Source organism: Indicator indicator, chromosome 2 (assembly GCF_027791375.1).
Source record: "Indicator indicator isolate 239-I01 chromosome 2, UM_Iind_1.1, whole genome shotgun sequence".
NCBI lineage: Eukaryota > Metazoa > Chordata > Aves > Piciformes > Indicatoridae > Indicator > Indicator indicator.
This window is the reverse complement of record NC_072011.1, coordinates 798295-816597: the sequence shown is the minus strand read 5'-3', so window position 1 is coordinate 816597 and position 18303 is coordinate 798295. Positions and strand designations below refer to the sequence as shown.

The window sequence follows — 18303 nt, the reverse complement described above, 5'->3', positions numbered from 1 at the left end:
GCACCACACGTCCCTGCTGCTGCTGCTGCAGCACCAAACGTCCCTCCTGCTGCTGCTGCAGCACCACACGTCCCTCCTGCTGCTGCTGCAGCACCAAACGTCCCTGCTGCTGCTGCAGCACCACACTCCCTCCTGCTGCTGCTGCAGCACCACACGTCCCTCCTGCTGCTGCTGCAGCAGCACCACACGTCCCTCCTGCTGCTGCTGCAGCACCAAACGTCCCTCCTGCTGCTGCAGCACCACACGTCCCTCCTGCTGCTGCTGCAGCACCAAACGTCCCTGCTGCTGCTGCTGCAGCACCACACGTCCCTGCTGCTGCTGCAGCACCACACGTCCCTCCTGCTGCTGCTGCTGCAGCACCACACGTCCCTCCTGCTGCTGCTGCTGCAGCACCACACGTCCCTCCTGCTGCTGCAGCACCAAACGTCCCTGCTGCTGCTGCAGCACCACACATCCCTCCTCCTGCTGCTGCTGCAGCACCAAACGTCCCTCCTGCTGCTGCTGCTGCAGCACCACACGTCCCTCCTGCTGCTGCAGCACCAAACGTCCCTCCTGCTGCTGCAGCACCACACATCCCTCCTGCTGCTGCTGCAGCACCAAACGTCCCTCCTGCTGCTGCTGCTGCAGCACCACACATCCCTCCTGCTGCTGCTGCAGCACCACACATCCCTCCTGCTGCTGCTGCAGCACCACACGTCCCTCCTGCTGCTGCAGCACCAAACGTCCCTCCTGCTGCTGCAGCACCACACGTCCCTCCTGCTGCTGCTGCAGCACCAAACGTCCCTGCTGCTCAGTCACTGCCACACTGCAGCACACAAAGTGTCACTTGGAAAGCAGAGTAGCTCTGCAGCAAAAGGGGAATAGATGCAGCACCTCAGCAACACCTTCAGACCCACCCCCTAAAAAAAATAACAAAAAAGGTGGAATCCTCTATCTCAGTGTGGTTTTCATCAGCCTGATGATGAGTTCTGGGTTCTTAGAATCACAGAATTGTCAGGGCTGGAAGGGACCTCAAGGCTCATCCAGTTCCAACCCCCTGCCATGGGCAGGGACACCTCACACCACAGCAGGTTGCTCACAGCCACATCCAGCCTGGCTGCAAAAACCTCCAGGGATGAGGCTTCCACCACCTCCCTGGGCAACCTGTGCCAGTGTCTCACCACCCTCATGGGGAACAACTTCTTCCTAACATCCAATCTGAATCTCCTCACTTCTACTTTTGCTCCATCCCCCCCAGTCCTATCACTCCCTCACACCCTCAAAAGTCCCTCCCCAGCTTTCTTGGAGCCCCCTTCAGATACTGGAAGGCCACAAGAAGGTCTCCTAGGAGCCTTCTCCTCTCCAGACTGCACAACCCCAACTCTCTCAGTCTGTCTCCAGAGCAGAGCAGCTCCAGCCCTCTGATCATCCTTGTGGCCCTTCTCTGGACACTTTCCAGCACCTCCAGATCCTTCCTGGAACAGAGGCTCCAGCACTGGACACAGAGCTCCAGGTGTGGTCTCAGCAGAGTGGAGCAGAGGGGGAGAATCCCCTCCCTGGCCCTGCTGGCCACACTTCTCTTGCTGCAGCCCAGGCTCTGCTTGGCTCTCTGCAAGTGCTCACTGCTGGCTCCTGCTGAGCTTCTCATCTCTCAGCACCCCCAAGGCTTTTTCTCCAGGGCTGCTCTCCAGCCAGTCCCTGCCCAGCCTCTATCAGAGCCTGGCACTGGCAGCAGTTCAGGGTGATATTGATCTCTCCACCACGATGAAGGAGAGCATCTGAGTGTAGATAAAACCACCTGCAAAAACTGTCTGGTATTGAGAAGTTTCACTTACCAAAATGAAGAGACAACCAGAGGCAAGTTTTGTGTGCTCAGGGATAGTGGAAAACACGGACAAAATCAAGCAACCAAACACAAGGAGAAAACTGAAAAAGAAAGAATATTAACACTTGTTAATGTTTTTCAGGTCCCTGTGGCCCCAGCATCTACATTGATCCTATTTCATAAGCAGCAACAGAAGCCAAGCCACTGAATCACCATGCTCCTGAGCAGCACTGCTGGAATTCATGAAGGCAAACACAAGGAACACCTTGGAGGGATGATCCAACACACACAGGCACTGCTTTGGGTACCACAAGCCTGTATCTTTATGCAGTCTGGACACTCTCAGAGGCTTTAAAAAGAAGATCACCTATGGGAGTGCTTTCTCCCCAGCCTGAAAAATCATTTCTTCCACAACAGACCACAGACAGAATCATAGAACTCCTTCATTTGGAAAAGACCTCCAAGATCATCCAGACAAAGCATCAGTGCAACACCACCACTGCCACTAAACCCTGTCCCCAGGTGCCATGGCCACACATTGCCTGGACACCTCCAGGGGTGGTGACTCCACCACCTCCCTGGGCAGCCTGTGCCAATCCCTCACCACTCTTTCTGTGAAGACCTTTTTCCTGACCTCCCAACTGAACCTCCCCTGGCACAATTTCAGGTCATTTCCCCTTCCTCTGTCACCTGATACTTGGGGGAAGAGACCAACATCCACCTCACTGCAGCCTCCTCTCAGGAGCTGTAGAGAGCAATGAGGTCTCCCTCAGCCTCCTCTTCCCCACACCAAACACCCCCAGCTCCCTCAGCTGCTCCTCCCCAGCCCTGTTCTCCAGACCCTTCCCCAGCTTGGTGCCATTCTCTGGACCCCCTCCAGCCCCTCAATGTCTATCTGCTGCCTAAGCTTATCAAAGAGCTCAGATATCTGGGAAAAAAATGGCACAGGCTGCCCATGGAGGTGGTGGAAGCCTCATCCCTGGAGGTTTTTGCAGCCAGGCTGGATGTGGCTGTGAGCAACCTGCTCTGGTGTGAGGTGTCCCTGACCATGGAGCTGGATGAGCCTTGAGGCCCCTTCCAACCCTGACAGTTCTATGATCCTTTGTCCCTGCTCACTGCAGAGGGGTCGGACTGGGTGACCTTTGGAGGTCCCTTCCCACCCAACCCATTCAATGCTTCCATGCTTTAAGGTGAAGAGCATCTCTGGCACATAGCCCTGGTGAGTCTATTTCCAGACCAAAGGAGGACAGAGATCAGCATTTACCTGCTCAAAGGTTTCAAAGAAGGCTCATGCAAGTGACAAAATTCCACCTGGGAAGAAATTTTGCTCTCCTTTCCTCCACTTCAAAAACCCAACAAACAAGCAGAACCAACACAATTTCCCAGACCATAATTGGTACTTTCAGCTGCTGCAGTCTCCAGACACAAGCCCTGCTATGATTACATCCTACTGACAGAGGCATGAATGTGGTTTCTCTTCATTAGGACTTCCAAGGGGGGCAAAACCAAATCAAGAAGTGACTAAGACTTCATGGTAAAAGGATGCAATTTCATTCTGCTTGATTTCTTTAGTTCTGAACCAGTTAAAATGATTTTTTTCTGACCTCCTTTGTGTTGAGGTATTAAAAATGGCTCTTGTCCAGTTGTATTCCAGTAATACCAGCTAAACTGGGGTCCCACTTGTGCTGGGTCTGGCCCAGACACACAGGTTTTCACTTGGAAAAGAACTCTAAGAGCACAATTATAGACAGCAGACACAGCAGAGGAAAAGAGAGCTGCTTGCTCCCATATCCCAGCTGCAGAACACAGCACAGAGGAGGTAAGAGACTTGCCTAGGGCTACACAGAAAGTCTTTGTAAGGGGAATAAACCTGACCCTTTTATGTGCAAGCCCAGCTCTCCCCACAAAGCCTTCCTATGACAGCAAGGGTCTGGAGGTGCTGGAAGGTGTCCAGAGAAGGGCCACAAGGATGATCAGAGGGCTGGAGCTGCTCTGCTCTGGAGACAGCCTGAGAGAGTTGGGGTTGTGCAGTCTGGAGAGGAGAAGGCTCTGAGGAGACCTTCTTGTGGCCTTCCAGGATCTGAAGGGGGCTCCAAGAAAGCTGGGGAGGGACTTTTGAGGATGTCAGGGAGTGATAGGACTGGGGGGGATGGAGCAAAAGTAGATGTGGGGAGATTCAGATTGGATGTCAGGAAGAAGTTCTTCCCCATGAGCGTGGTGAGACACTGGCACAGGCTGCCCAGGGAGGTGGTGGAAGCCTCATCCCTGGAGGGTTTTGCTGTGAGCAACCTGCTATGGTGTGAGGTGTCCCTGCCTATGGCACAGGGTTGGGACTGGATGGTCCTTGAGGTCCCTTCCAGTCTTGACAACAAACAGTTTGGAATGATTTTGCTTGAACTGTGTGGTCTGCAGAGGTGATTCTGGCTCTCTGCTCTGCTCAGACCTCCCCTGCAGTGCTGTGTGCAGCTCTGGAGCCCTCAGCACAGGAAGGACATGGAGCTGATGGAGAGGGGCCAGAGGAGGCCAGGAAAATGCTCAGGGGCTTGGAGCAGCTCTGCTAGGAGGACAGGCTGAGGGAGCTGGGGGTGTTCAGCCTGGAGAAGAGAAGGCTGCAGGGACACCTAAGAGCAGCCTGCCAGGACCTGAAGGGGCTCCAAGAAGGCTGCAGAGAGACTGTTTCCAAAGGGCTGCAGGGACAGGAGCAGGGACAATGGCTTCAAAGGAGAGCAGAGCAGCTTGAGATTGGATGTGAGGAAGAAGTTGTGCAGCAGGAGGGTGGTGGAACACTGGCACAGGTTGCCCAGGGAGGTGGTTGAGGGTCCTTCCCTGGAGATCTTGCAGGTGAGGCTGGAGAGGGCTGTGGGCAAGCTGCTCTAGTTGGGGATGTCCCTGCTGAGTGCAGAGGGGTTGGACTGGATGAGCTGTGGAGGTCCCTTCCAATCCAAACCTTTCTGTGATCCTATGACAGCTGCTATACAAAAGGCTGCAGCTGTAGGTAGGGAGTAGCAGAGAGCCAAACCCAGAGCAGCTCTTTTTGGCCTGGGGTGGTTCAGCCTGGATCATGGATTTGTTCAGCCTGGATCATGGATTTGTTCAGCCTGGACCAACCAGATGGTCCTTCCCCATGCCTTCAGTACCAGCCAGTAAAACACATGCCTCAGGCTGCAACTTTCCACCAAATTATTCAGGCAGTGCCACACTCTTGTATTTGACCAAAAGCAGCAACTTCTATTTTGTCTCAGCAGTAATCACTTTGGAGGCAGAGGCTTTCATCTTCCCCCCCTGCTCCTGCAAGCAGGCACTAATTGGAGAGGAGCCCCTTTAGGACAGGGAATAGAACTCAGGAGCTTTGATATTTATTCAATCTGCTTCTCATAAAACGTCCCTAACTGGTTAATTAGAAGCCACCCAATCTCCATTTCTTTAATACCTTTTTTTTCCAGCAGAGTTTTTACTCTGTTTTGTGGTTTCAGGGCTGTCCACACAGAAGAGGATATTTAGCTCAAAGCAGTTGTTAAAATATTACTCAGGGAATGCTCTCAGCATAAAAAATCCACACAGGGAAGATGTTTAAAAGCTGTTTTGCTCCATTATTTACTGCCAGAATTAAAAATCATCAAAAGTTAAACATCTGCAAATGACTTTATGACCTCCCCTGTAAATAATAAAAACACTTCCCTGTTAAAGTGACATAATTAAGTGATTAGACCACCAGAGCTATTCTGCAGCTAAAAACTGAGTTAATCCCCACAAATGCAAGGAAGGACTTCCAGGCTTACAGATCACAGGATGCTAGGGGTTGGAAGGGACCTCAGGAGATCATCCAGTCCAACCCCCCTGCCAGAGCAGCATCACCTGGGCAGACCACACAGCAGCACATCAGGTGGCTTTGGAAAGCCTCCAAAGAAGGAGACTCCACCACCTCCCTGAGCAGCCTGCTCCAGTCCCTGACCACTCTTGCAGGAACAAATTTTTTCCTGCTGTCCAACCTAACCCTCCCCTGGCACAATTTCAGGCCATTTTGTCTCATTCTATCACCTGATACCGACCCCAACCTCACTGCAGCCTCCTCTCAGGGAGCTGTAGAGAGCAATGAGGTCTCCCTCAGCCTCCTCTTCCCCACACCAAACACCCCCAGCTCCCTCAGCAGCTCCTCCCCAGCCCTCTTCTCCAGATCCTTCCCCAGGTTTGGTTGCCCTTCTCTGGACACACTCCAGCACCTCAATGTCCTTCTTGTGGTGAGGGGCCCAAAAGTGACCCCAGTATTGGAGGTGCAGCCTCACCAGTGCTGAGTGCTTGGACACAATCCTGCCCTGCTGGAGTCGAGGTTTGGTGAACAGTTCCCACAGAACAGAGACACATTAGAGGAGAATCACAGAAGCACAGAACTGTCAGGGTTGGAAGGGACCTCAAGGCTCATCCAGTTTCAACCCTCCTGCCATGGGCAGGGACACCTCACACCACAGCAGGTTGCCCAGAGCCACATCCAAAAAAACCTCCAGGGCCCTGCACAAGGGTCAGAGGTGCTCTCAGTGCTCTCACTCTTCTTGGTGTGTGAGAAAAGGAGATTCAGGTGTGCCATGGAACTGATGTGGGCAGAGAAAAGGAGCATCTGCAGGACCAGGAGTGACTGCTCTCTACAGAGAGGATGTGCAAGGCTCTGAGTTCCCCCAGAGAAGGAAGAGTGCACACTGCAGGGCAGGAGCTGGTGCACCATGCTGCATCCTGGAGCAGCTGTATAAACTCAAGGCAGGAAGGCAGCAGACAGCTGACAGCTCTCAGCAGCCTCAGTCTGCTTCCCAGGGACTCTAAGCACACTGCTCTTGGAGGTGAGCAGAAATATCTTTAGCAGGATACAGAATGACGAAGGGTGAAGCATTTTCCTAGCTTCAGGAAGAATTGAAAGCGAAAATCCCAGAATCCCAGCAACATTCAGGCTGGAGAAGCCCCTCAGGAGCCCCAAGCCCAGCCATTAACCCTACTCTACAAGGGACACCCCTAAACCACAGCCCCAAGCACCACAGCCAAACCACCTTCAAACACAGCCAGCCTTGGGCACTCCACCACCTCCCTGCCCAGCACATTCCAAGCCCTGACCACTCTGCTGCCTAAGGGCCACTCTAAACCTCCCCAGGGGCAGCTTGAGGCTCTGTCCTCTCCTTCTGTCACTAATCACCTGGAAGAAGAGACCAGCACCAACCTCTCCACAACCTCCTTGCAGGTACTTGTAGAGAGACTCTCCCTAGCTGTCAGCCAGTCGTGGCAGGAGCAGGACATTTCTGCAGGTCCTGTGGTATCTCCCTTAAAAAGCAATCTTCCCAAGGTTTCTATGAAGCAGATAAAGCACTGCTGACATGGTGGAACAGAATACAGCTTAAGAGCTCTGATAGGGCAAGCCATGTGGATTAAATTTTCCATCATTTATAGTTTCCATGTGACTTGTTTATGCAGGAAAATGAGATACGGCGAAGGTCTGACAATTTGTTAACCATGTTTGACAGAAGCTGCATCCAAAAAGGTCATAAATTTCTCCTGCAGGATTTGCTTCGGTTTTCCCCCACCACAGCTTGCACTTCAACCTTCTCCTCAAGTGGAAGAGTGCAACATGTTAAGGGCTTGGTATTGCACTGCCTTCTTCCCAAAGAATCACAGACACATTCAGGCTGGAGAAGCCCCTCAGGAGCCCCAACCCAACCATGAACCCTACTCTACAAGGGGCACCCCTAAACCACAGCCCCAAGCACCACAGCCAAACCACCTTCAAACACAGCCAGCCTTGGGCACTCCACCACCTCCCTGCCCAGCACATTCCAAGCCCTGACCACTCTGCTGCCTAAGGGCCACTCTAAACCTCCCCAGGGGCAGCTTGAGGCTCTGCCCTCTTCTTCTCTCACTAATCACCTGGCAGAAGAGACCAGCACCAACCTCTCCACAACCTCCTTGCAGGGAGCTGCAGACAGCCAGGAGGTCTCCCCTCAGCCTCCTCTCTTTCACACTAACCAGCCCCAGTCCCTTCAGTCTCTCTCCAGCACATTTCTTCTCCAGCCCCTTCCCAGCTTCCTTGCCCTCCTCTGCCCTGGCTCCAGCACCTCCACATCTCTCTTGCATTCAGGTGTCCCAAACTGGACACAACACTCCAGGTGTGGCCTCCCCAGAGCTGAGTCCCAGGGGACAATCCCCTCCCTGCTCCTGCTGGACACAGCCTTGCTGATCCCAGCCAGGATCTTGTACTCTGGACAGGTGCTCATGGATGTCAAGATATTGAGCAGAAATAACAGGATTATACTTCAGTTCATACCCAAGTGCTATCAGAGAAGCTACTTAGAAGATGAGCTACAATTGATCATCAGTGAGAATAGTTCAGGACTGGTTTGCATCTTAATTGAAGGCAAAGTCAAAGGCAACTAGAAATGTAATCATCCCAGTCCAGGTGTCTGCTTGGCACATTTGAGATTACAACTCCTTGAAACATTTCAGACTAAGACATTTGGGGAGAGTCTGTTTCCAAAGGGCTGCAGTGACAGGGTGAGGGACAATGGCTTTAAGCTGGAGAAGAGCAGATTCAGACTGGATGTCAGGAAGAAGTTGTTCCCCATGAGGCTGGTAAGACACTGGCACAGGCTGCCCAGGGAGGTGGTGGAAGCCTCATCTCTGGAGGTTTTTGCAGCCAGGCTGGATGTGGCTGTGAGCAACCTGCTGTGGTGTGAGGTGTCCCTGCCCATGGCAGGGGTTGGAACTGGATGAGCCTTGAGGTCCCTTCCAACCCAACCCATTCTATGAATAGATCTATGGATATTTGGCTTTGTATGAGGATCCCAATTAATCTGCTGTCCCTAAATGCTATTGAATCTGACACCTCACCAGAATACTGGATAAGAACACAAACCACACCTCCCCCACCCCCACCCTTATTATTATTATTGTTTTTTTTTCAGTAGAGAAAGGTATCTGAAGTGGAAAGCTCAGCTTTGATGTGCACTGTACAACCTCACTGTGCTAGCCTGTGATGGCTGTGGGAGGAATGGGATAAAGTGATTGCAAATTACAAATGCCACTTCATCTGCTCACATTATGATGCTCTAATTCTGAAGGCTGATTAAAATAGGAATCTTTTCTCTAGTAACAAGTGATAGGAAGAGAGGAAACGGCCTCAGGTTTCACCAGTGGAGGTTTAGGTCAGAGATTAGAAATTTATTGACCAAAAGGGTTGTCAAAGCCTGGCACAGGCTGCCCAGGGAGGTGGCTGAATCACAACCCCTGGAGGCATTTGAAAGATGCAAAACGTGGTTCTAAGGGACATGGTTCAGCCCCAGCCTTGACGGAGTTAAGAGAATGGTTGGACTCACTGATCACAGAATCACAGAAGTGTCAGGGCTGGAAGGGACCTCAAGGCTCATCCAGTCCCAACCCCCTGCCACGGGCAGGGACACTTCACCAGAGCAGGTTGCTCACAGCCACATCCAGCCTGGCTGCAAAAACCTCCAGGGATGAGGCTTCCACCACCTCCCTGGGCAACCTGTGCCAGGTTCTCACCACCCTCATGGGGAACAACTTCTACCTAACATCCAATCTGAACCTCCCCACTCCTAGTGTTGCTTTCTCAATCTGAATGATTCCATCATTCCATGACTTACCATCTTTTAGATATTCTGAAAGAGAGGAGAATGAGGATGAAGGAGGAAGTCTGCCCTGGACACAACCATACAATCATGATAGAATTGAAATAAATGGTGAGCAATAATTACAATAATTACAAGCCCAGGCTACTTTATAGCCTTAACACCCCTCAAACCTCATACAGAAAGTTAAGCAGCCACAAATGCCAGAGCTCATTAAACTTGGCAGGAAAATGTCATTATGGGATCAGGAATAAACATTCTGAGAACTTCTTCAATCTCCCAAGATCTCAGTTTTCTTTCATCTCATTTACTCCTATTAACTAACAGCTTACAGCTGACCTCAGTGGAAGTATGGCTTGTGTGGCGAATTATGAACTGACTCATAAATACCAGCAGAGCCCAGAAGATTCTCTTAATTTCTTAGAGTTTTTCTCCCAGTAGTAAACAAGGATATAAATGGAAGGCAGAATATATGTATTCCCCCCCCAAGATGCTGCATTGTTAGCATTAAACTTACTTCTGAGAATCAATCACTGCACTTCAGCTGGAGGGTGTTCAGTTTCATACCACACCATCAGTCTTGTCTCCCTTAATCTAAATAAGTTCTCTGCTTCCTGGAATCCAAAGTGCCCTTTCTGGTTGTTAGGCAGCAGCAGCAGCAACAGAGCAGGGCCTGATGGCAGCAGCAAGTGAGATTGCAAAAGAGGGATAATCCCCACCATGAAGGGGTCAAATGATGAGGAGAATTTCCTGGGTTTAATGTATTTATAGCAGCCCTTACCCCCACTCTTCATGGGTTCTATGTTCAGCACATGACAGCCTCAGACCGTCTCAAAAATGGGGGTGTGGGAGGTGAGCTGCTCATCTCTTGCCTTGCATGCTTGAAGTTTCTTGGTGTTTAAATCAGAGAACAGATGTCAAGAGCAGATATGCATTTTGTCAAGAGGAGGCCTTGCTGAGGTGTGGGTGCAGCACTCAGTTGTGGGTTTGTTCTGTCACACGCTGCCCTGAGAACAGCACAGCTCTGGATGGGGCTGACAGCAAGATGGAACACCATGTAAAATCATAGAACCACAGAACTGGCAGAGCTGGAAGGGACCTCAAGGCTCATCCAGTTCCAACCCCCTGCCATGGGCAGGGACACCTCACACCACAGCAGGTTGCTCACAGCCACATCCAGCCTGGCTGCAAAAACCTCCAGGGATGAGGCTTCCACCACCTCCCTGGGCAACCTCTGCCAGTGTCTCACCACCCTCATGGGGAACAACTTCTTCCTGACATCCAATCTCAATCTCCCCACTTCTAGTTTTGCTCCATTCCCTCCCAGTCCTATCACTCCCTGACACCCTCAGAAGTCCCTCCCCAGCTTTCTTGGAGCCCCCTTCAGATCCTGGAAGGCCACAAGAAGGTCTCCTCAGAGCCTTCTCCTCTCCAGACTGCACAACCCCAACTCTCTCAGTCTGTCTCCAGACTCATCCTGGTGGCCCTTCTCTGGACACCTTCCAGCACCTCCAGATCCTTCCTGGAACAGAGGCTCCAGCACTGGACACAGAGCTCCAGGTGTGGTCTCAGCAGAGTGGAGCAGAGGGGCAGAATCCCCTCCCTGGCCCTGCTGGCCACACTTCTCTTGCTGCAGCCCAGGCTCTGCTTGGCTCTCTGGGCTGCAAGTGCTCACTGCTGGCTCCTGTTGAGCTTCTCATCTCTCAGCACCCCCAGGGCCTTTTCTCCAGGGCTGCTCTCCAGCCAGTCAAAATGAGGCTTTATTCTGGCTGAGCCTCTCCAGTCAAAGCCCAGGGATGTGACTCATTTTGCTCTGTTTCTCAGGGTCTTTTATCTGATAATCACAGCTGTTGGAAAGGGGGCTGCAGAATTTCTTCTGTGCATCAAACATTCTCTTCTGAAGTCCCCACAACAAACCACTGCTGAGCACACCAACAGAGGATGTATGCAGTAGTGTGGAAGGGCAGCATCTCACAGAGTCACAGAATGTGAGGGGCTGGAAGGCACCTCCAAAGCTCATCCAGTCCAACCCCACTGCCACAGCAGGATCATCTAGAGCAAGTCACAGAGGAACACACCCAGGTGGGCTTTGAAAGTTTCCAGAGATGGAAACCCCACAACCTCGCTGGGCAGCTTCCTTCTCATACTCAAGATTGAACCTCCTGTGTTCAAGTTTCTGCCCATTGCCTCTTGCCCTGCCACTGGGGACCACTGAGAAGAGCCTGCCCCCACCTTCCTGACACCCACCCCTTAGATACTTGGAAGCACTCAGTCCAGACAACTCCATCCCCACCCACAGCAGTGTTGTTTCCCTGTAGTAACAACATTTTGGCTATGCCTGGGACCTGAACAGAGCTATGGAGGAACCTGAACAGAGCTATGCCTGGGACCTGAACAGAGCAGTTGCACAGCCAGGAATGGTTCTCAGCTGAGATCCAGCAGCTGAGTGCCCCTCCTTGCAGTCAGAGCAGTGTTTTTCCCCCTCCAGCAGAGATGTATGGCTGCCTGTCTCCTAATTGCTCAGGAAAAAGAGCAGATTCAGGGTGAGCCAAAAATGTTGTGTCTGTTTATCTGCAAAACCCGAGGCTCTGCTAGTTGAGCCTTTTGCTTTTCCTATAGTTTGTGAGCTGTTCTGAACATATCTCCACGCAGACTGAAAGAAGAAATGATGAGCAGAACTGGGCCTCTTGATTTGACTGCAGAAATCATCTAACCAGTCTTCATCCAGGCATGTGAGAGCACACAGATGAAAAACTTACCCTGTCACCCTGCCACCTGTCAAGGCAACACCAAAGCCTTTTCTGCTGAACAAGATCATTTAGCCAAACCTTCCCTGTAGAACTCTGTGAAACAAATAGTCCTGCAGCACGCCCAGAGCAGCACCAAGCTCAGGCAATCAGGGGCAAACAAATAACCAAGGAGATGTCTGTTAAAGCCATCACATTCACCTCTAACAAAGCTAAAGGCCTCTTTTACAAAGGGAATTCATAACAATCACTCTGTCATCCTGCCTGGAAGGGACCCTCCAGCAGGTTTCTTGTCCACCCCCCTGCTGAAATCCAGCTCAACTACATCAGCTTGCTCAGGGCTGTGTTCTGCTGAGTGGTGAATGCCTGCAGGGAAGTGCTTCCACGGCTTTTCTGAAGATGGGTCCATGGCCCTTCTGGGCAGCCTGCTACAACCCTCCACTGCCTCTCTGGCTAAAAGTTTTTTCTAATATCCAGTTGCCAGGCTGGCATAAGAAACACTGAGCAGCACATTAATTTGCTCCTCAAACCAGAATGACCAAATATGGATTTCCCCCCTCCCAGCTTTTTTTCCCCCTGATCATCAGATAGCATCACTCAATCTACAAGAAGGATCTGACCAAGGATCAAAGATTTTAAACAATATCTCATAGCAATAAGTACTGGTGCTATTAACAAGCCCTGCTGGCTTGCTCCTTCCTCAAAGGGAAGACTGAAATTTCTGCCATTTGGAGGGTAATTCCTCATCACTCCTGAGAATTCAGGAGAAATGACAAGAGAGACAGACTGTTTGCAATGGTCTGCAGGGACAGGAGCAGAGACAATGGCTTCAAAGCAGAGCAGAGCAGCTTGAGATTGGATGTGAGGAACAAGCTGTGCAGCAGGAGGGTGGTGGAACACTGGCACAGGTTGCCCAGGGAGGTGGTTGAGGCTCCATCCCTGGAGATCTTGCAGGTGAGGCTGGAGAGGGCTGTGGGCAAGCTGCTCTAGTTGGGGATGTCCCTGCTGAGTGCAGAGGGGTTGGACTGGATGAGCTTTGGAGGTCCCTTCCAGCCCAGACCATGCTATGACTCTATGATTCTATTAGATCAAGAACAAGTGGTCTTGCTGGGCTGATGTGCTGGTCTGCATCCTCCTCCTCCTCCTCCTGCTGCTATCTCTTCTAGCTATCACCCCCTTAGTTTCTACCTTTTAGTTCAAAATCAAAGGACTGAGGTCAGATATCAAGGCTTTCCAAGCTCACAGCTCTCTGTAGCATCCTCATGATCTGGACTGCTGTCCTTGGCACCCACCTTTTATTTTGTCTGTTATTTCCCCTGCAGCCCAGGCAAAGCCAAAGCTAAGCCACTGGGTGTACTATAATGATAGACATGGTTTACTCTGTACATAGCTCCACTTACTTCTTCAGACTCACAGACTCACACAATGTTTGGAGCTCTAAAGCTCATCCAGTCAAACCCCCTGCCAGAGCAGGGTCACCCAGGGCAGGTCACACAGGAACACATCCAGGTGGGGCTGGGAAGTCTTCAGAGAAGGAGATTCCACAACCCCTCTGTGCAGCCTGCTCCAGGGCTCTGTCACCTCACACTAGAGCAGGGAACGTGTTGAGGGAATGGAAGCCTGAAGGTATCAACCTGCACTGGACCAGACTAAAGCCTATCCAGGCCTTACAGCAGTGGCTGGTTGGGGATGCCAAGGAGATGCCAAGGGAAGGCCCTATGGCCATGGCAAACTGGTCCCTCTCCAGCATGCTGTGGCTGAAGGGCTTCCCAAACCTGGAGCTGTGGACCTGGGCTGCCTCTGCTGTTCTGAGGTTGCCTCAGCACAGTTCTGGAGTATTTTTACTTGTGTATTTTTAGCGCACAAAGCCAGACCTTGAGTGATTCACAGAGTTTAAGGATGAACTTTGCAAAGCTGAATCCTTTAATCTGTTTGTCTGAACCTCCTCCTCCATGAGTGCACTGCTGCCACGTCTGCCTGGCACTCTGAGAGGCAGTAAATCCCCATTCCTGCTCAGCTGCCCTGCTTTCCTCTTCACTTTATGTCACATCTTGGTGCAGAATTAGGATGTTATTTTTTTTTTCCAGAACTAGGGGAGATACAGACAGAAAGGAGCTCTGATTTCCAAGCTGTAATCCAATGACTGCTGACCCTAGCCCATGTCAGGCCAAGCAGGCTGTGGCAGCATTAGTGACTGCTGCTGTCTGGGTTTCTGTGACTCACCATGGGGTGATGTCTCTGGACTCATCTTTGTCTGCCTGCTTCAGTAGCTCCGTGGCTGGATTTGTTGGCTGGAGACAGCTTGCACTAGGAGGCTGAGCTAGGCCAATGCTTTACTGCATGTATAGACCTCACCTGGAATATTGCATCCAGCTCTGGGCTCCCCAGTTCACGAGGGACAGGGATCTGCTGGAGAGAGTCCAAGGGAGGGCTCCAAGGATGCTGAAGGGACTGGAGCACTGCCTGGGGAGGAGAGGCTGAGAGCCCTGGGGGTGCTTAGTGTGGAGAGGAGAAGGCTGAGAGGGATCTGATCAATGTCTCTCAATAGCTGAGGGCTGGGGGTCAGGAGGGAGGGGACAGGGACAGGCTCTGCTCACTTGCAGCCTGGGATAGGCCAAGGGGCAATGGATGGAAACTGCAACACAGGAGGTTCCACCTCAACAGGAGGAGGAACTTCTTGACTGGGAGGGTGACAGAGCCCTGGAGCAGGCTGCCCAGAGAGGTTGTGGAGTCTCCTTGTGTGGAGCCTTTGCAGCCCTGTCTGGATGTGTTCCTGTGTGACCTGTGCTGGATTCTCTGGTCCTGCTCTGGCAGGGGGCTTGGACTGGAAGCTCTTCAGACATCCTAACATCCTGTGAGCCTGTGAAATATTTACACTTTGAACTCCAGGGATAATACCGCCTTAGAACATAATACCACATGTTAGAACATAAATCACAGGTTGGAAGAGACCTCCAAGCTCACTGAGTCCAACCAATCACCCAACCCTATCTAATCAACTAGACCATAGCACCAAGGGCCTCATCCAGGCTTTTCTTAAACTCCTCCAGGGACACTCCTGTCTTAAAATGCATTTGCATCCTGCCTGCTGAGAGGAGCTGGTCAGGACAATGTGACTCTATCTGAAAACTCTCATTTTTCTTATTATCTCAGTTATGAGGTAGCCTCAAATCAGACACCTGGAGACAACAGACGGGCTAAAGTGCAGTGGCATCACAATATATCCAAGGAGAAAAAGAAATTGTCTGACTTGCTAATGTTAGAGAATCATGGAATTTCCTGGTTGGAAAAGAGTTTAAGATCATGGAGCCCAACCACAGCCTGACACTTCCCTGTACACAACTGTTAAGCCAGAGAATCATGGAACTGTTTCTGCTGGAAAAGACCTCAGGGATCATTGAGTCCAACCATCAGCCTAAGACTGCCAGGGCTGAGAGACCACATCCTGAGGTGCCATGTCACAGAGTCACAGAACCAGCCAGGCTGGAAAAGACCTCTGAGCTCATCCAGTCCAACCTATCACCCAGCACCATCTAACCAACTCAATCATGGCACCAAGAGCCTCATCCAGGCTCTTGTTAAGCACTTCCAGGGATGCTGACTCCTTCACTTCCCTGGGCAGCCTACTCCAGTGCCTGATGAACCTTTCAGTGAAGAAATGATTCTTAATACCCAGTCTAAACCTTCCCTGGGGCAATTCTAGGCCATTTGCACCTCTTCCTCACTTGCTACCTGGGAGAAGAGGCTGCCTCACCTCACTACAACTTCCTTTCAGGTAGCTGTCAGGAGTGCTGAGGTCTCCCTTCTGCCTCCTCTTCTGCAGGCTGAACAAGCCCAGCTCCCTCACCTGCTCCTCACAGGACTTGTGTTCAAAACCCTTCACGATCCTCATTGCTGCTCCCTGGACAATGCAAAACTGTTTTGAAAGCCAGGACTAACACCACACCACGAAGTGTTTAACAAACCTGTGCTGAGCAGTTTCCACTACGACCTGCACCGTAACAATGCAGCAAACACACAACTCTGAACATCTTCTGCTCATCAGGCTGGCAAAATCCAACTGCTGCTGCCACATCCCTGGTGTGCCTGCACTCAGCACAAACTTGTCTGACATCTGAGAGGGCTGGAGCTGGTAGGCAATTACTGGAGGCACACCAACAGCTTGCCTTTAAAAACATTCTTCTGTTGCAGGCTGGCTGCATTGTGACAAATTTAAGCAACAGCATCAATGTAAACTGTGCTGGAAGAAAACTCCACAGCTGGGAGAGGCCAGAAAGATAAAAGAAATGTTTCCATAACACTGAACTTCAAGCTGACATTTATGTAACAAAAGGATGGTAAAGCTATGATCAGCTGAAGCTGTTTGCATATTTTGCATCAGCATCACCAAAGGCTCTCTCCCCCTCCCTCTCTCTCTCTTTCTTCCTCCCTCATTTATAAAATGAGTTACCAGGTTTTGGTAACCACACTTGTATAGCAGAAGCAAAAAGCTACTGCAAAAGGACAACTGAAAGGCAGAGGATTTGCAGCATTTGGGTAAACAAAGCATCAGTTCTGGTACTGTTCAGCCTGGAGAAGAGAAGGCTGAGAGGGGATCTGATCAATGTTTCTCAAGAGCTGAGGGCTGGGGGTCAAGTGGAGGGGGCCAAGCTCTGCTGGGTGCTGCACAGCAAGAAGCCAAGAAGCACTGGAGACAAAGTGGAAGAGAGAAGGTTTCAGCTCAAGAGGAGAAGAAACTTCTTTGGTGTGAGGGTGACAGAGCCCTGGAGCAGGCTGCCCAGAGAGGTTGTGGAGTCTCCTTCTCTGGAGCCTTTCCAACCCCACCTGGATGCATTGCTGTGTGGCCTGCCCTGGGTGATGCTGCTCTGCAGGGGGTTGGCCTGGAGGATCTCTGAAGGTCCCTTCCAACCTCTAATGTACTGTGATACTGTGGTACTGCAGCTAAGCACCAGCTGGATGTGGCCACTTCAGGCTGAAGCAATGGCCCTGGTTGCACTAACAGAGACATGGCATGGCTCACACCAGGTCCTTGAACATGCAGCTGTGGTGAGACCCCAGTCCAAGAGACAGGGAACCGCTGGAGAGAGTCCAGCTGAGAGCCAAGAGGATGATTAAGGGACTTGAACATCTCTCCTGTGAAGAAAGACTGAGAGCCCTGGGGGTGCTTAGTCTGAAGAGGAGAAGGCTGAGAGGGATCTGATCAATGTCTCTCAATAGCTGAAGGCTGGGGGTCAGGAGGGAGGGACAGGGACAGGCTCTGCTCAGTTGCAGCCTGGGATAGGCCAAGGGGCAATGGATGGAAACTGCAGCACAGGAGGTTCCAGCTCAACATGAGGAGGAACTTCTTGAGTGGGAGGGTGACAGAGCCCTGGAGCAGGCTGCCCAGAGAGGTTGTGGAGTCTCCTTGTGTGGAGCCTTTGCAGCCCTGTCTGGATGTGTTCCTGTGGCCTGCCTTGTTTTGGTACAGGAGTTGGACTTGATGATCTCTAGAGGTCCCCCCCAGCCCCTACCATTCTATGCTTCTCTGAAATGGTTTTAGCTTGTCAGACAGAAACACACCATTTTTTTCCTTCACCTCTCATTTGAAAAGCATCAGAAGAAATGGCCAAATTTATGCAAATGCATCCTTCTGAGCTCATTTGCTGATTGAGCACAAGGTCATAGAACCACAGAATGGTAGGGGTTGGAAGTGACCTCCAGAGATCACAGAATCACAGAATGCCAGGGGCTGGAAGGGAGCTCCAAAGCTCATCCAGTCCAACCCCCTGCCAGAGCAGGGGCACCTACAGCAGCTCACACAGGAACACAGCCAGATGGGCTTGGAATATCTCCAGAGAGGGAGACTCCACAACCCCCCTGGGCAGCCTCCAACAGGCTTCTGTCACCCTCACAGGGAAGAAAAAATTCTTCCTCCTGTTTGCATGGAACTTCCTATGGCTCAGCTTCCACCACTGCCCCTTGTGCTGGCATTGGGCACCACCCAGCAGAGCCTGGCTCCAGCCTGCAGTCCAACCCTCCTGCTAGGGTAGGACACACAGCCACAAACCCACATTTTTTTCAGTCCCATTGGTTCATGGAAGAGAGAAGCTGAACATAAGCAGATCCCCTCCTGGCTGCCACTGCCATACAGGGA

At 51.5% G+C, this 18303-nt stretch overlaps 1 protein-coding gene across 5 annotated transcripts in view; it reads right to left on the bottom strand.

Annotated features, from left to right (window-relative positions):
- Positions 1-18303, bottom strand: part of KCNQ5 (potassium voltage-gated channel subfamily Q member 5) — a 272790-nt gene that overhangs the window by 84786 nt on the left and 169701 nt on the right. For all 5 annotated transcript variants that reach the window (XM_054393509.1, XM_054393477.1, XM_054393501.1 and 2 more), the window contains exon 2: positions 1815-1905. In XM_054393509.1, coding sequence (XP_054249484.1) covers positions 1815-1905 — 91 coding nt within the window. The remainder of the gene's footprint in view (positions 1-1814; positions 1906-18303) is intronic.